The sequence below is a fragment of the Rhinolophus sinicus genome, chromosome 1 (assembly GCF_057876585.1).
Source record: "Rhinolophus sinicus isolate RSI-liver-muscle chromosome 1, RSI-T2T, whole genome shotgun sequence".
NCBI lineage: Eukaryota > Metazoa > Chordata > Mammalia > Chiroptera > Rhinolophidae > Rhinolophus > Rhinolophus sinicus.
In genome coordinates this window covers 145,246,536-145,264,231 of record NC_142501.1, presented here as the reverse complement: position 1 = coordinate 145,264,231, position 17,696 = coordinate 145,246,536, and the positions used below count along the sequence as shown (strand labels likewise).

General features: G+C 37.1%; 1 protein-coding gene across 2 annotated transcripts in view; it reads left to right on the top strand.

Moving 5' to 3' along the window:
• Positions 1–17,696, top strand: part of NMU (neuromedin U) — a 130,727-nt gene that overhangs the window by 6,990 nt on the left and 106,041 nt on the right. For both annotated transcript variants that reach the window (XM_088790966.1, XM_088790956.1), the window contains exons 2-3: positions 3,464–3,552; positions 8,608–8,767. In XM_088790966.1, coding sequence (XP_088647092.1) covers positions 3,510–3,552; positions 8,608–8,767 — 203 coding nt within the window. In that variant the 5' untranslated portion in view covers positions 3,464–3,509. The remainder of the gene's footprint in view (positions 1–3,463; positions 3,553–8,607; positions 8,768–17,696) is intronic.

Here is a 17,696-nt window from a genome sequence, read left to right as displayed (position 1 = left end):
TGTTATACAAAGTTATTTGTATGTTAAATCATGTCAAGACCAGTGTCATGAAACTTTTCCCCTGTGTTTTTCCTTCTAGGAGTTTTACAGTTTCAGGTCTTATATTTAAGTCTTTATTTTGAATTGATTTTTGGGTATGGTATAAGATCAGTGTCCAATTTCCTTCTTTTGTTTGTGGATATCCAATACCATTTGTTGAAGATACTGTTCTTGGCACCCTTGTTGAAGATCAGTTGACCACATATGTGTGGATTTATTTCTGGACTCTCTGCTCTGTTCCATTGGTCTGTATGTCTGTCTGTATTTGAGTACTGTACTATAATTACAGTAACATTATAATATATTTTGAAAACAGGAAATGTGATGCCTCCAGCTTTATTCTTTCTCAAGATGGTTTTGGCTATTCTGGATCCTTTGTGGTTTCATATAAATATTAGAATTGTTTTTTTTCTCTCTGTATAAAGAATGCCATTGGGATTTTGATAGAGATTGCTTTGAATCTGTAGATCACTGTGGGTAGCAATATTAAGTCTTTCAATCCATGAACACAAGATACCTTCCCATTTGTTTGTATCTTTTTCAATTTCTTCCATCAATGTTTTATAGTTTTCAGTACAGATCTTTCACCTCCATAGTTGTTTATTCCTAAGTATTTTATTCTTTTTGATGCTATTATAAATGGGATGTATTCCATAACAACATTGATCTTGGCAATTATTTCATGGATATGATATCAAAACCACAGTCAACTAAAGCAAAAGTAGACAAGTGGGGCTACATCAAACTAAAAACCTTCTGTATATCAAAGGAAACAATCAACAAAATAAAAAGGCAACCTATGGAATGGGAGAAAATATTTGCAAACCATTTATCTGATAAGGATTAACATCCAAATATGTAAGAAACTGCTACTAAGCAATAGCAAAGAACCAAATAACTCAATTAAAAAGTGGGCTAAGGAACTGACTAGACATTTCTCCAAAGAAGACATGCAAACGGCCAAGAGGTATGTGAAAAGATGCTTAAGGTCACTAATCATCAGGGAAATGCAAATCAAAGCCTCAATAAGATATCACCTCACAACTGTTAGGATGACTGTTATAAAAAAACAACAACAAAAGACAATTAAGTGTTGGTGAGGATGTGGAGAAACTGGAATCTTTGTAAACTGTTGGTGAGAATGTAAAATGGTGCAACTGCTATGAAAACAGTGTGAAGGTTCCTTAAAAAATTAAAAATAGAACTATCAATGATCCAATAATCTCACTTATGGTATCTATCCAAAAGAACTGAAATCAGGATCTCAATGAGATATAATATTAGCATTCCCATGTTTAATGCAGCACTATTCACAATTGTAAGATGTGGAAACAACCTAAATATCCATCAATGGATAAATGGGTAAAGAAAATATAGCCTATCCATTCAATGGAATATTATTCAGCCCTCAAAAGGAATGATTTCTGATATATGCAACAATATGGATGAACTTTGAGGACATTACGCTAAATGAAGTAAGCTAGTTACTTAATGACAAATATATAAAATAGTCAAATTCATAGAGGCAGAAAGTAGAATGGTGGCTGCCAGGGGCTGGGGAAAAAGGGGAAGGGAGAATTATTATTTAATCATCACAGAGTTTCCATATGGGGTGATGGAAAAGATTTGGAAACAGATGGTTGCACAACAGTGTGAATGTAATTAATGCCGCTCTACACTTAAAAATGGTTAAAATTGCACAAAATTTTTTGAAAAAGTATGCTCATAACATGTAAAAACAGTTACTTAAAGTTTTAAGCACTCTTAAATTTCAAATTTTTAAATTTAGTAGCCATCGCAAAAAACTATTACCTAGCAGGTCAGAAAATGAGGCATTCTTATAACTAATAAATTCAGTCTGTACATCATAAATACCAAATTTCAAAGAATTAAAATATTAACACAAAACTATACTCTTTTAGGAATTTTAATTATTTAGTAATGAAAAGGAAAATTTAAAAATCATTCTTACAAATGTCCTTCAATAGTGAATGGATAAAACATTTGACACATCTACAGTGAAATACAAGTGTATAAATACAAGTGGGTAATAGAAAGGAACAAACTGCTGATTCACACAAGACAAGGATGACCTTAAATACATTTTACTAAGTTGGAAACAAAAAGCAGCATATTGTTTGATTATATGATATTGTGGAAGGCAAAACTATAGGGAAAGAAAGTGGTTGCTGGAATTGGGAGTCTGGGAAGGGGTTACCTAGGATTGGGATAACTGAGTAGTGTAATTCTATAGCTTTTTGAGTAACTGCCAAACTGTTTTTGCACAGCAACTGCACCAGCAATTTCTCAAATTTCTTCATTTCCTTACCAACGCTGTTGTTTTCCATTAAGAATTTGTTTTAATTATAGCCATCCTAGTAGCTGTGAAGTCATATCTCATTGTGGTTTTGATTGCCAATTCCCAGCAGACTAAGGATGTTAAGCATCTTTTCCTGTACTTATTGGCCATTTGTACATCTTCTTTGGACAAATGTCTATTCAAGTTCTTTGCCCATTTTTTAATTGGCTTGTTTGTCTTTTTTGTTACTGAGTTACAGGAGTACATCTTGGGTCTTAAGCCCTTGTCAGATATATGATTTGCAAATATTTTTTCCCATTCTATGGATAGTCTTTTCACTTTTCTCATACTGTTCTCTGCGGCAAAAAGTTTTTAAGTTTGAAGTCCAATTTATTTTGTCTTTTGCTGGTTGTGCTTTTGACGTCATAGCTAAGAATCCATTACCGAATCCAAGGTCATGAAGGTTTATTTCTTTGTTTTCTGGTAAATAATTTTTAGGTTTTATATTTAGATCATTGATTAATTTTGAGTTAATCTTTGTATATGGTATGAGGTAGGGGTTGTGAGTAGCTATATCACAGTTCTTTTTCAGAGATCAGGCAGATGCAATATTAATGCATAGTAAAACCAAATACTTTGGAAAAAGAAAAAAAGGCATGTTTGAACTTCTTACCTCTAATGTCTTCCAATAAAGTACTCCTGGATACCATCAGATTTAATTTTTATGATCCTTGGTTTATACTGTTTTGCTGGGCAAGCTAGGTTCTGAAGGATTCCTTACCAACTTTTTTTACAGACGTTGGGGGCCTAGCAGCCTGGAACTTCATGAATGCTGGGGAGGGTCATCTCCTCATAGTATCAGTGTTACCTTCACTTCCATAGGAGAGTTTTTGTTGTATTAGGATCATACCAAATTCTCATGAATCCAGATATGGAAGATTTTTATTATCAAACCTTACCACATAAAAAATGTCTAGACTTTGGAGAACACATATAACTTACCCTTGTTTTGGTTATCAGAAATATTGAAGGGATCTGATCTAATAGATGAACAACGTAATCATTTTCTTTTAGCCCTTTTATAAGCTGTTATTTATTTTCTTATTTCTTTTTTTCTTTTTAAAGATTCAACTATGACTACAGAAGAATAGGCCATTTCACAGTTTGCCAAATGAAGTACAGCTCCAACTTTGCCAGACTGCCATCTATCAAGAGTAAGTGACACAGAAATATTCCACTGGGTCTTGGTAGTCACTTAAGAATGGCAGATGGTGACTAGAGTTTATCCAAACTTCAAAGAGAAAAGACATGTTACCAATTGAATATTGATCAGAAGACCTATGTAATAGTTTGGGATTTGTTCTTTGAGTTCTGTAATGTAATAATGAATTTTCAAACCAACCTGAAAGGAACTAGAATTGAAAATAGAATGAAGACCACAACTTATTATAAGCAAAATGCCAAACCACTAAAAAATAATTGGACTGCTATAAGAATCCACTTATCTAGCTAGAAAAAGGAAAACATGCAAAATGTATTAGGTAAAGTACCCTAACTTTTATGATAAAGGTCTGAAGTTGGCATTTGCAATTTGGGGTTGCCCAAGATCTCTTGAACAAACTGTATTTTTATAGTGCGCCACAATGTAAACTCTACCGTTTCAATGAGAATACAAACAAAACAACAAAAACCTACCTTTCTAGCCTCCCCTTTCTTTTAGAGCATAGATACATGATTTAGATTCTGACAAATATATCTTCAAGACAGTTGATTTGATATTATATATTTGTGAGAAAAAAGGTAGGGCAAAGACCACATGATTTCTTGTTCAGATGTGGTGACTCCAGTTTCCTGACTGTGGAGGAGGCCATGTGGTTCTGGGGTCTGCCCAGCATTTTTACCAAGTTGTTCCTGGAAATTTGGCCTACAGACTAGTTCACTAACCTTCCTAAACATTCTATAAGCTATCTAATACCTGTTGTATACCCTTTCTTTCTTAAACCAATCAGAATGAATTCTGTTGTCTGCAACCTAGAACCATATTTAATACAAGATCCATTGTGTACACGATTCTTTCTTGGAAAAAGTTAAATACCATAGCATAGCATTATTTATTAACATGAAGTCTCACTTTTTTTTCAGTTTCAGATGTACAAAAGAATGTAATAGTTAGACGTTTCACCCCTCACAAAGTGATAACCTCCCTCCCCCAATCTATTATCCCTCTGAAGTCTCATTCTTAAAATCATTGATATTTAGAAATTTTAATGGAGAATTACTTTCGTTAAGCACCAGTTCATTCAGTGAAGATTGATAGTGTTGTTTATTCACATTTACCTGTTTAAAATGAAGAATAAAAACAAAAAATGAGTCATTGTATCTATAAGTAATAACGTTCACAGGCTCTTCTTAGAGTTCAATATATACTATATAGAGGTGTAGGTATATTTTATGTGGACATTTTAATGTCTGAATGTGGCAGTTTTAAATCTTTTCCTATTACCACGTTTCCCCGAAAATAAAACCGGGTCTTATATTAATTTTTTTAATATAGTTTTAAAGATTATATTTATATTAATGCATCCAAAAGATGCATTAGGGCTTATGTTCAGGGGATGTCCTCGTGAAAAATCATGCTAGGGCTTATTTTCCAGTTAGGTCTTATTTTCGGGAAACACGGTAACAAAAATACTCTGATTTCTGCATTTGTTAGGTTGGAACAGTTGTATCTAGGGGCTTAAAGAGAAACGATTCTTAAGAAAGATGATGATTTCAATCAAACTGTCAATATTGAGAAGAGCTTCAAGTGCTCCAGAAGTATAAAATTAAATGTTTAAGCAGGAGAAACCTATTTAGTATTGGCATTCCTTCACGTCACTCAAGCAGGCTATTGAAGAATCATCTGGAATTGCAGTGTAATACAAAAGTAGAGTACAAGCCCGTGTGAATATTTTATGGGTTATTGTATGGGTGGTATTCTTAAACTTTAATGCTGCAGAAGAAATGAGTAGTCCTGGAATCCTTGTGTCAATGAGATATAGAGGAAGCTGGTGATTCGTGTAATGGGCACCTGGCAGCCAAATGATACACTTCCAAACCTGGCTGTGAATGACTGGCCCTCATCCACAATTTCATAATATAAAGGAGAGAAAACAGAATGTGGAACCATCCTGCTCTTTTCTGTGATATTTTAAATCTAACAGACTTGAAAATGAGACTTTTTCCATAATAGAGCTTGTCATCCATCTCTTTCTACTGTAAGTTCTCTGTTCTACATGCCTTCTCCTCCTTTCTTTTCCATCCCATACTTATTGTTGGCCTCATTCTCCAATTCCATGGTGGTCCTATTGACTGTTCTCCTACGCTTAATTCATAGAAATCAACCATTATCTTGAGGATATTTCAGTGATGCGGCTATTATTTCAGCTATTTTTAATAATTTTTCAAATCTATAGAGTTCAAGTAGTGGTTTTAAAAAATTGGTATCTATTAACACAAACAGCGGAAGTCCGGAGTCATCACATTTTAATCATGTGATCCTCTTCCCAAAGGCAGTGAAAATAGTGTTGTTAGGTTTCCTTCTTGCATCTTCTTCCTTTGGAACTAGAATCATAATTCTTTAAGTAACCATATAACCTTATTTTTAAAATTCTATTCATGTGCATGAATAAGCCCAGGATGTTGAGATAAAGTCTGCTAAGAGCCGCTTGTGCTCCTACACATCTTGCTGGATGTGCTAAAATCCCAATGCTTTGACTGTTTTGTTACCTGGGCCACTTCTCAGGATTGTTCATGGAACTGGAAATCCTGAGATGATGTGCACTGTAGTTCTTGCACGGTACCTGTTCTCCTTCCAGACAAGCAGGCTGGCTTACTGCTTATTATAAAAGCAGCGGATTCCTAAGCTCAGCTTCCTCCCCTGCGACTCACCCTGCTGCATATACAAGCTGCACTGGGCCCGCCACATTGCCCCATGGGACCTGGGGACAGGTGCAACCATGCTGATACTCCTATTATTCCTTTTGCAGCAACTTGCAAAGTGTCTGACTCAAGAGTCTCATGTCTTCTGTCATGAGAACATCCATAGAACTGTTGGCAGACTTATTACCTTGTATACTGATTTCGGTGGGAGTTTTGTTGTTTCTAACGCTCCTTCAGGCTGTCAAGCTTATTGAAGCATGGCAAAATCCCAAAACTTTATAAAATATCGACCTTTTGAACAATTTAAATGTATTCCATATTTCTCTCCTAAAACATATTATGAAGTATGTAGGTGCAGGTTTATTCCCATTATATAAATGAAGAATTGGAAGGAGAAGTGATTTTTCTCAAGATTATTTAATTAACTCAGAGCCCATCAAGTGCTAGAATTCAGGCCTTCTCACAGAGAACACAGGGATGGGAGTAGCTTTAATATACAATGCTGTCATCTTTTTCACTAACATTTTCTAAGGACACCTGCCTAATCTGGAATATTGATATCATAACCACTATTCTTCTAGGAAGAAAGAATTCCCAGTAGTGTAATTACTAACTGAAAAGCTGAAATTATCCGGACTTCCCAATATTTCATAGGACACGTCCTGTTGCAGTCTTCTTAAAAATTACTCATGTAAGAAAAATAATGTTTGTTCTCAGCCTCAAATAAAGTGTTTCTCTCCAAGTGTGAGCCTCATCAAAATAATCTGGAGAGCCTTTTAAGAATACAGATCCCCAGACCTTCCAAATCAGAATTTCCAGGGTATAACGGAATCTTGAGGTTTTTTTTCTTTTTTTAAATCAAATGCCTCAGGTGATATTTTTATGTTCATTAAAGTTTACCGTTCATTACTCCCAGGGATGGGCAACCTACTGTCCTCTGGCTCGATACCTACAAATAGGGAGAAGTAGCAGATGTATAAAACTGTTCCTGAATATAGTACAGCAGGTTCTCAAATAACATTGTTTTGTTCAGCGTCATTTTAAAAAAAATTTATTAAATGTATTGGGGTGACATTGGTTAATAAAATTATATTGGTTTCAAGTGTACAATTCTATAATACATTGTCTGTATACTGCAAAATCAATGTCATTTTGTTATAACGTTGATGAGGTATTGTTGGCACCTGACTCTTGTTTGGATCAATTAGCCTGTGGTAAGATTGGTTTTGTGATAAGTCATTTCGACGCAGTTCCAATAGCCTTTCAACCACGTTAAGTGAGGACTGTACTGTAAAAAAAAGTCTTGATGAAAGGAATTCAAATCAACACCAAATTTGTCCTGCCAGAGAGCTAAAAATCTTGCCTTACATCATGAATTCAGCAGTAGTGGTTTAAAAAATGTCTCTATTTTGTGAAATAACAGGGCTCATGTATGGAGACCTTCTGTTCTGTGATTGCGCAATACCTCCTTCTGCTTATTCATAAATTCACTCAATGTATATTCACTGAGTGCCTAGTTTCTGAGCCAAGTGCCAGTCTAGGCACTGATGTTATGAGCAGTGGACAAATTGGCTATAATACCTGCCTTCAATGTCTATAACAGAAGAAGGTAATTGCTTCTTAACAAAAAGTTCTTTGCATATGAAGATGACAGGATATTTTTTTTTACCACCAGTGACTTCAAACTTGTCATTTTGCAGAAGAAATGTTTTTGACGTTCTTTCTCTCCAGATTTGAAGCTGAAAGTATGCTTCTAAGACAAGGACATGTACCACTTGATTCTTGCTGGACATTTAAAGGTCATGTCAAGTAATACAAGCATGAACAAAAATACCAACCCTGAAATTTGAAGTGAGTTTAAAGAAGGTGACTTCATACCGATAAATATTGTCTTCATTTCTCAGTCTCTTATTTCTTATTTAAAACATTTTTTAAATTATATGTGTAATTGCATTAAAATAATACAGTATGCTGTAACATTGTCCTCAAGTATTGAATACCTATTTCAGTAATTGAAATGCTTAGAAAAAATTTATTTTTCCTAAGCAATGTAGAGCTAACATATAGCCTAATTTATAGTTTGTCAACATAGAGGACACAAGATTCATAAATGATTGTATATAGACCAGTTGAGTGAATGAATTACAAACCATGTAACTTTGGAGGCAGGGAGGTATTAAAAAGTAAAGGAAGTGTAGTGAAACAGTTACGGATTCAAGGAGCTCTTTTTGATTCTTTAAAGAAATTCTATGCTTGCAAAAGATTTTATGCAAAAGGGATAAGATTTAGGGCAGGAAAGCAGCTTGTGTGTAGTAACAAAACTTTCTTTCTTTCTATATTTATTTCAGGGCAAATTGGATTTGGAAATCTTGGAATCCAAAAGTACCTAAGTGTAAATGTCTTGGGAGGTGAGAACAATTGTTGGTGTTTACCGATGTTCAAGGGCAGGAGAAGATGGATGTCCCAGCTCAATCAAAGAGATTTTAAAGTCATGTCACTCTCCCTTCAGTAAGATAATCTCATCTTGATTCATCATTGCTACATCTTTTTCAATATTATAATTAAAAATGTGTTATAATTTTGCATAGTTATGCTATCACCGTCCCCCCTCATTGAGCAAATAGGATCTAGGTCAGCATGAGAACAATTAATGTTTTGGAAATGTCAGCTGAGGTCAGATATGGTATTGGAAACAATGCTAAAGAGTTTGGACCTTATTCTGCAGCTAACATTTAGACATCAGACTAACATTTAGATAGATGACTGGTGTGATGGGTGGGTCTGTGTCAGCAAAGAAACGACAACATGGAATTGGAGAACAGGTAAGAGATTGATGAACAGACCCTGGACCAAGGCACTGGCTGTGGGGATAGCCAATAGGAAATGCACTCAAGCTATTTTATTGGTAAAAATCCAATGAGAAGGGCAAAGGAGAAAGATATATTCCTAACAATTTTCATTAAAAATCACACCTTAGTTTTCCATAGCATTCCCATTGTTAAATTAATTATGTATCATCATTGGTGGGTCAAAAATTTCTTGATGGATTGAGCATTGATTAAGGAGTTGGCCAGCCTATGACTGGCTGAACGTACTTTGGAAGCGTTCTTAGAACCATATGACCCTTTGTGGATCCAAGATCTTCCCTAGGATCAACAGCTTAGTGTTGATGGAACCTCAGAGGTCAGCTAAACAAGCGCTTTCACTTCACACCTTAGTGAGTGGAGAACCAGGGCAGTTAATTGAGTTGCTCATCTTGACACAGCGAGTCAGTGGCAGAAATGGGAGTAGTATCCTGAATTCAGTGCTCTGTTCACTCCACTGTGTTGCTTCAACTGTGCACGGATCAAATAGACCCACTGATTATTCAACTATAAAGGGAAGAAACTTGGAGATCACTTGAACTGGTGTTTCTTAACCAAAATCGGTATAAATCAGGGTTCTCCACAAAAACAGAACCAATAGGATATATATGGGTATATACAAGAGGAGACTTATTGTACGAATTGGTTCACACGATTATGGAGGCAGAGAAGTCCCACAATCTGCTGCCTGCAAGCTGGAGACCCAGGAAAGCCACTGGTGTAATTCAGTCTAAGTCCAAAGGCCTGAGAATTGAGGGGCCGATGTTGTAAGGCCTGGTCCAAGTCTGAGGAAACCAGGAGTGCCGATGTTCAAGGGCAGGAGAAGATGGATGTCCCAGCTCAATCAAAGAGATTTTAAAGTCATGTCACTCTCCCTTCAGTAAGATAATCTCATTTTGATTCATCATTGCTACATCTTTTTCAATATTATAATTAAAAATGTGTTATAATTTTGCATAGTTGTGCTATTACCGTCCCCCCTCATGGAGCAGATTGGATCTAGGTCAGCGTCTAGATCCAAGTGTGCCATCTTTAGAACACAACACCCTTTTTTCTTAGTAATAAAGTGTTGAATACAGCATTATGTATATTTGCCAGTCATGCTGCTGCTTTAACACATGAAGTACCCCAGAATAAAGACTCATTCAACCCAGGGTTCTGTTTTTGTACAAGTTTGTATAAATTAATGCTACTGGGACTGAGAGATTATTGTGAAACTAAGACCAGGTCAGTCCTTATATATTAATCCTATAAATTCAAGATTTACTTTTAAAAAAGCATTTGCTTAAAATGATGCACACTTATTATTTCACATGTTCCCAGAGTTTCATTGTCATAATAATGTCAGAGCTAAAATAATTGCAGAATAAATTCACTTGTTTTTATTTTTCAGGAAATCTGCCTTTTAACTAATCCTACTTCAGTTTTATGTAAAACAGATGCAAAACTTCTTGTAATAAGTAAAGAAAAAAGTATCTGCCATATTTCCCCGAAAATAAGACCTAGCGGGACAATCAGCTCTAATGCATCTTTTGGAGCAAAATTTAAGATCCAGTCTTATAGTAAAATATAATATAATATAGTATAAGACCTGGTCTTATAGTAAAATATAACGTAAGACCGAGTCTTATATTAATTTTTGCTCCAAAAGACGCATTAGAGCTGATTGTCCGGCTAGGTCTTATTTTCAGGGAAACATGGTAATGGTATTGATTAAAATGACTAATGCTTTAAGGAAAACTTTTTGGGAAGCCTAGATAAATTTCAAAGCCAAAAATACTTACATTGAGAGTGAATACTAAGGAAAAAATGTGTCTATATTTAAATAATGTTAGATCTTAATGCTTTGTGCTGATGGACAAGTAGCATTAATAACAAATCATCATAGATATAAGGGAGGCAAAATTTTACCTCTACCACTGTAGGGTGTTTTGGCTGGTCCTGATAATTAAACTAACATAGGACAGATTAACAGGAGAAAAGCATCCAAATCTGTATAAATTTTTATGTGACACGGGAACCCTCATAAGGAAATGAAGATCCAAAGAAGTGGCAATACCTAAATACTTTTATAAAAGGTTGAACAAAGAGAGGCAATTTTGGGACAGTGACTAAAATTTATGAGGAGGCTAAAGAAAGATAAAAATTACTGTAACAAGGTCTGTTTTTACAGAATTCTCTTGGCTTTGACTCACTATTGATGAATGTTTCTTTTCTCCTGGTTACAGGGAGGGTATCTTACATGTGGGAATTTTTAATCTCATGTTTTCAGGAAGAGAGGGGGAGATTAGAATGCCCTGTTTGCATGTGCTGTTTTTTTTTTTTTTTTTCCCAGTGCTTTTAGCTCAAAATAATCCTATGCCAAAGTGACATATTTTGGGATGGCATATTCTGGGACCCTTTACAGACCATAAGGATTTTTTTTCAAGGATTAAGTTAGATAACCTACATAAAACTATTAGACCAGTATCTGGCAGACCAACACTCAGTAAATGGTAGTTATTACTTTTGTTGCTACTCATTATAGTAAAAACAAATAATTCCGTGCTGCTGATGACAGATACATGCCCTTCAAATAAACCTTTCAAAGAATTGTGACTATCGTTGCAGTGTTGTTGAGGAAAACAGTTTGCTGGTTCATTGCTAGGTTTAGAATTTGAAGTTAAAAATGCCTCTTCACAAGGATGTGCTGTGTTGCTGCTAAAATTCATAATGAGGCAGAAGCTGTGTGTGGTTCTGCTGTTTGGCAATTGCAGTGCATTCTGTTACCCACGCCTGCATCAAGTGGAAAGCGGAGTTTTTCATTATTTTTGAGGAGTGATTTACAAGTGTTTAACTGTTCTTATAGCAGGTACAAGTGTTTAACTGTTCTTATTGCAGGCTCGGAGGTGTACTGCTAAAAGGTGTACAATTCCCTTTTTATTTTAAAAGTATTTCTCAGAGAAATCTCATGAGACACATATCCTTATTTTCAGGGTGATGGTGATATAATAACAGCTGCTATAAGTTTGTTTTTTTTCATTTTTTATTACTCAAGACAAATGGCTTTCCGAAGCTATTTAGGCTGCGTGTTCCTATTCTGCCTATAAATCTTGATGTGCCAGGTACTGGAGCAATTGCTTAGTTGTTCCCTTGGGAAGTCTGAAGTGAAAGCATTGATTAGGTTCTTTTGGGCTGAGAGCCCTATTCAGCTATTGAGCTGGCAGGAAAGTCTTCGTTTTTTTCATTAGGGAAACTAGTGGCAACAGAATCTTGCCTAGAGATAGTTATTATTAGCGTGGTCATAGGTAATGGTTACTGTCTCCTTACAAGTACAGCTGGTAAACCATTCTGGAAGCAAAGGAATGTGCTTGAATCTGTATTTGGTTAGAATTTTTAAAATGGGTATCTGTTAATACTTCAATAAAGCTCATGAGATTTTCTGTCTATTTGTTAGGATAAATCATCCTGCTCCTTCAAGTCAGAGTAGAATGTATCAGAATCTGATTTGAAAACGTCATGGGATATTTCTTGAAAATTTTAGTATTGATGACTATCAATTAAATAGACAGCATGCTGTGTACGTCTTGACTGAACTCGTGTTGTAGGAACTTGATGGACTGCAGTGATGATGGCCATAGTGAGTGCCGTGTACTCAAATGTCCTGTGGAGAAAGCATCAGAAAGACAGTGATATGCAGGATGTGGCTTTCTTTTTAAATATTATATTTGATTTATTATTTATGGACTAAAACAGAAAGGTGAGCTCCATTAACCCAGTGACCTTTATTTTTTCTCAAGCAGGATAATTGCATTCTAATGGAAATAGAGGAACAGGAGGTATTGTAAAGACAACTCTCTGAACAAGTGGGGCCGCTGGCTTCAGCCTCTGAAAGCTTCCAAGGCATTTTGGCATAAATTTATAAGCAACTCAAATTCTTTACCAAACAAAATAGAAAAATGCTGCCAATGTGTTAGCGTCAGGAAAATCTAGTAATGTTCCTGGTGTTAATCTTTTATTTTCTTCCAGCATTTTGTGTTCTTTTTAAAGATACAGCCATCAGTTTCATTCAAAACTGAAATTATCGCCTTCCAGTCAGTGTCACTGTGGGGTGATGTCAGACGGCAGTGAGGTGCTGGTGTTTGTGAGAACAGCGTGCCTCTTGTGTGAAGGTCGTGACCTGAAGTCTCCCACTCTGGGGGCCTCACAGGCCTTCTGTGGTTTTTGATCTGGTTACGTCTTCTGGTTCTTAAGAGACTTAATTTCGAAACCTTCCTGGGATCCAGCCAGGAGAAGGGTGGAGTCTCAGTTCTGCTTTGGATCCTTGCTGTTCTGGGGTCTCAGAGACTCCAAGGGGAGGTTATCAGGGGTGCTCTTCATCAGGGATGTGAGTTCATCCACCACTGATATTTTGTGACTGCTCTTTACCTGTCAGAGGCAACTGAGAAAGATATGGGACCGTGTACATTTTTCACAAAGCTGAATTTATTCAACTTTTTAAAAGTAAGATCCTTTATGTGTAGATTATGCTCTTTCTGTTTTTTTGGTGCTTATCTGTCATTTGTTTCATAAGATGATATTGACAATCCCTGGTAGTTGTTGTTTTAATGTTCTTACTTGGCACACATAAGCAAAAAAGAGGTGGGCAGCTGTACGTCATATTCTTCCACCCCCAACATTGTTTTTTAATTTAACTGACCTGGGAAACCCCCAAATCTGGAAACTGGTGTGCTTTGTCAAACTGTTTTGTCTTTATGAGGGCTCAGCTGTCAGTGTTAGGAAATGCTTCCTCTAAATTACTGGTTTGCTCTTACTTGTTTTATGTTGTCTATAAAAACAGCATTGGTTACTCCTTCAGAGCCTGGTCTGTGAACGGGGCAAACAGTTCAAATTGCAGGGCTTCCACAGTGAGCACTGGGCCACTTAGTGACCCTCTCAGAGCCTCAGTTTCCCATCTGTATAAACAGCAACAACAAAGTACCAGTTTATGGAGGTGTGACAATTATGTAAGTTAGTACATCTAAAATGCTTAGAACAGTGGCTGGCAGAGAAGACATATATTGGCATTTATGAATGTTACTACTGATCATCTTTGCCTTTGTTGTTTTGGTAACAGGACAGGTATAGCCTGATTTGCCCATATCTAGCCCAAAGTTGCCTGGGACACGATTAGGTAAAATTCCCTCAGCTGTTTATTTGCACCATTGTTTATGTGCTTTTAAAAGAAAACCCCACCAATATTTGGGATTGGGGTAAGATGTAAATAAATTACCTAACTTAAAAGTCCCATTTCCTGCACCAAGCCTTCATGGACCACTTCCAGCCTGAGTGACTTTGCCATACTCTGTCTTCAGAGCTGTTTTGGTTATACAACTCACATGGTGTGGGGACAGAACCAGGCGTGCAGTTTCTAGGCTCTCGGCCTCACGTGGAAAGGTGCTGGCTCAGGTAGTAAATGGCCATCAACTGTGATTGGATGGCCCTCAGCTGTGGCTAGTTGGCCGTCAGCTGTAACCAGTGAGCCATTGGCCACTAATATAACTGCTGTGGCTATGCTAGCAGAAAATGGGGGCTAGCAAGAAGATGGTGGCTAAGCTAGCAAGAGGCAAGAGCAGAGTGTGGATTGCGGATTGTGTGGCTCCTGCCTCCTGTGCCTCCAACCCAGCCGCCAGCGAGAATATAGTGGTATGACTCCCCTATCTATGACTCCGTGGGTGTTCCTTTTTGGACTCACCATGTCCTGTGTTCTTATGTGGGGAGCGGGAGCTGAGACCCCAGATGAGACCCTACCTGACACCCTAAGGCATGACACATGGCCATCCACAGACTCCGAGAATATTAGAACAGGAAATGTTAATGAGGTGGCTGTGATCCTGAGGCACTATGGATCACAGCGGTGCTGGCTGCCGGGGACAAGGCCATTGATAGAGCCGAGACCAGTGGGAGAAGATTAGAGGAACTGACACAACTGTAATTCATACTATCAAACTACCATTTACTGAGCACCTTTGTTAAAAAACCAAATTTGTGCTAAGTGTTTTACTTGCAGTATCTCATTTAAATCTCATGAAAACTCTATTAGCTACTGTTCTTATTCCCCTTTCACAGACTGAAGAAAGCTAAGCGATATTAAACAAGTTGTTCAAGGACCCAAGACTGATAAGCAGTAGAACTCACATCCTGACTCTGAACACCCCTTAACCATTATGGTTCCCAGTTATTCCCAAGGAGTGATGTAATGATAGATATAAGGCCTCCCATAAGGTTCCAGAAGATTGCACTGGCAAGCTTGGAGAGGTATCTGTGGAACTTCCTGACTTCCAGAATGATTAAAAAAGGCCCCTCTATTCATTTGTGCTGAGATTTACTGTCTAGTGGCCCATCCTGTAATATGCCACCAGAACATTTGTTCAAACTCACTTTCAGGCGTGACTTACCGTCTTAATCACAGATTTGTGTCCTCTGTCCTTATCGTCTGGTTGAATCGTTGACTTATCCAACTGTTTACTTCCTGGAGTTCAAATTTTCCATAATAAAAGGTGGAGTTGGATACTGAGACATAAGCAGTGGGTACTGCTAAGCCTCCGAAGTGTGTCACTGCCCTGTAGTTTGGAAAAGAGTCTCATGTTGGGACATCTAGAGCTGGTGGGTACCCTGTTCTAGCTGGATGTGAGTGGTCTCAGCACTTTTACGGAACACAGATACTGTGGCAGAGGATGATGAGCCACAGGGAACTTGAAGTGCTCATTTTGTATTTTGAACACACGCACTACAGGTTGTCCCTAAAATTGAGTGGATGGTTATCAGCAGTGCTGGGTGTGAATGCTTCACAAAGTTGCAGTGGACGTTACGGTTTCACAACTTTTGATTACTGGTTTTGTTTTGTTTTGTTTATTGTTTGCTCAGAAACGTGATACATCAAAACCATTTCAAGTTTCTTTGGATCTGGAGTCCTAGAAAAGGGAGTTCTAATCACTGAGATAAATGCTTCTCTGAGGATGGTGACTAAGCCTATTCAGCAGCATGTGGATGATTCTTTATCCAAAGTCCAGATTTTGCAAAAACCTGTCCCCCAACAAGTATTTACGAAATGGAGTGATTTTTGGATGTGTTTTACCCAGTTATTCATGGCATACTCATAGTTTCCAGTCTGGCCTTTATTTCAAACTTGTTTACTAGGAAGAACTCATCTAATATGAGCATTGTAATCCCTCAGATTTACGTTGTCATTAAGGACAACATAAAGGTAACGATTGATCCATCTTTTTATGGGGTTGTATTCTCTATTTCATCTCCATCATATTTTTGTTGAAACTTAGCACTATAGACGATGTATACTTGAGTCATGTAATAGACAAATACAGTGGACTTTCAGATGTCTGTTTTTTCAAGCTGGATAGCTTGAAAAATAATCTCAGCTTATTTTTATATTAAAGTGGGAACAACTTGCATCTTCACAGCCTTGTACTATAATGAATAGTCCAATTTTGTATGACTGGTCTAGTTTCATAATTCTGTCCTCCAAAAGTTTTTATGAATAGCTACTCAAAAGGATGGAAACCAGTTGGCATAATAGTCATAGGAAAAGTCATCACGTCTCATCAGCAACTTAATCTTCTGGAAAGAACTTGAAGTTCTTATTTTTACCCCTTATTTCCCTTCGTTTTTCAAATTTGTGTTTATTTTAAAAATTCCTTGAGTTCATAGTATATGTCAGGCACTGTGTTAGGGTCCACAACAAATAAAATAGATGTGGTGTCTATTCATATACAACCTAATGGGTTTAATACTGGTTATTGATTTATATAATTGATTTCTGATTCACAAAGTCATCTAGTGCTAAATTCACAGGCTATTAAGTGGATCATGTATTCCTACGTGTTTCTTTTTTTAACAACATCAGGGGGTAGAGCCACTTAAGGGAGTGTAGCCGACTGGTTGTCAAGCTGCCCCACAGGGTGGTAAAGTTCTTGCTCTCTGGGTCTCATGTTAGGTTTGTAGTTCCAGAAGTTTCTATGCCAGTGCTTCATGACATGCCTCCTGAGACAAGAGGAGAGGACAGACTCATGTTAATTTACAAGAGAATGGTATAACTCCATATGTTGATTTATTAATTTTGATGGCATATATCCCTTTCCAGTCACTAAAATATTCATGTTCATCGTTTAATGAATCCATCCTGTGTCAGGGTGGCTGAGAGGCTGAATTCACAGTCAGAGGGATGCTAAGTGAAGACAGAACTGAAGTAAAGTTATGTAAGTGGTCTCAAGAGATCTTTTATCAAGGCCAAGGGGACGCCTGGGAGAAATCCAAGCTCTGTAGCTGAGAGCACCTCCAGAGTGAACCAGTCACATCCCTCAGGTTGTGTCTCGCCAGCAATGGGCACTGACTGCCAACTCTTTCCTTTCTCCATAACCATTTGCTATGTTTCTAGGCTGATGACTGTTCTAGGTGACCATTCTCTCATAATGTATGCTAATGTCATCAAGATTGCATAACAGTCAGACTTTACTCTTAGCCATTCCATCTTTTTTAAGTGATTTTGCTTATCTCTGATCTCATCCAGAATGGATTATGATTACTGGCCAAATTCT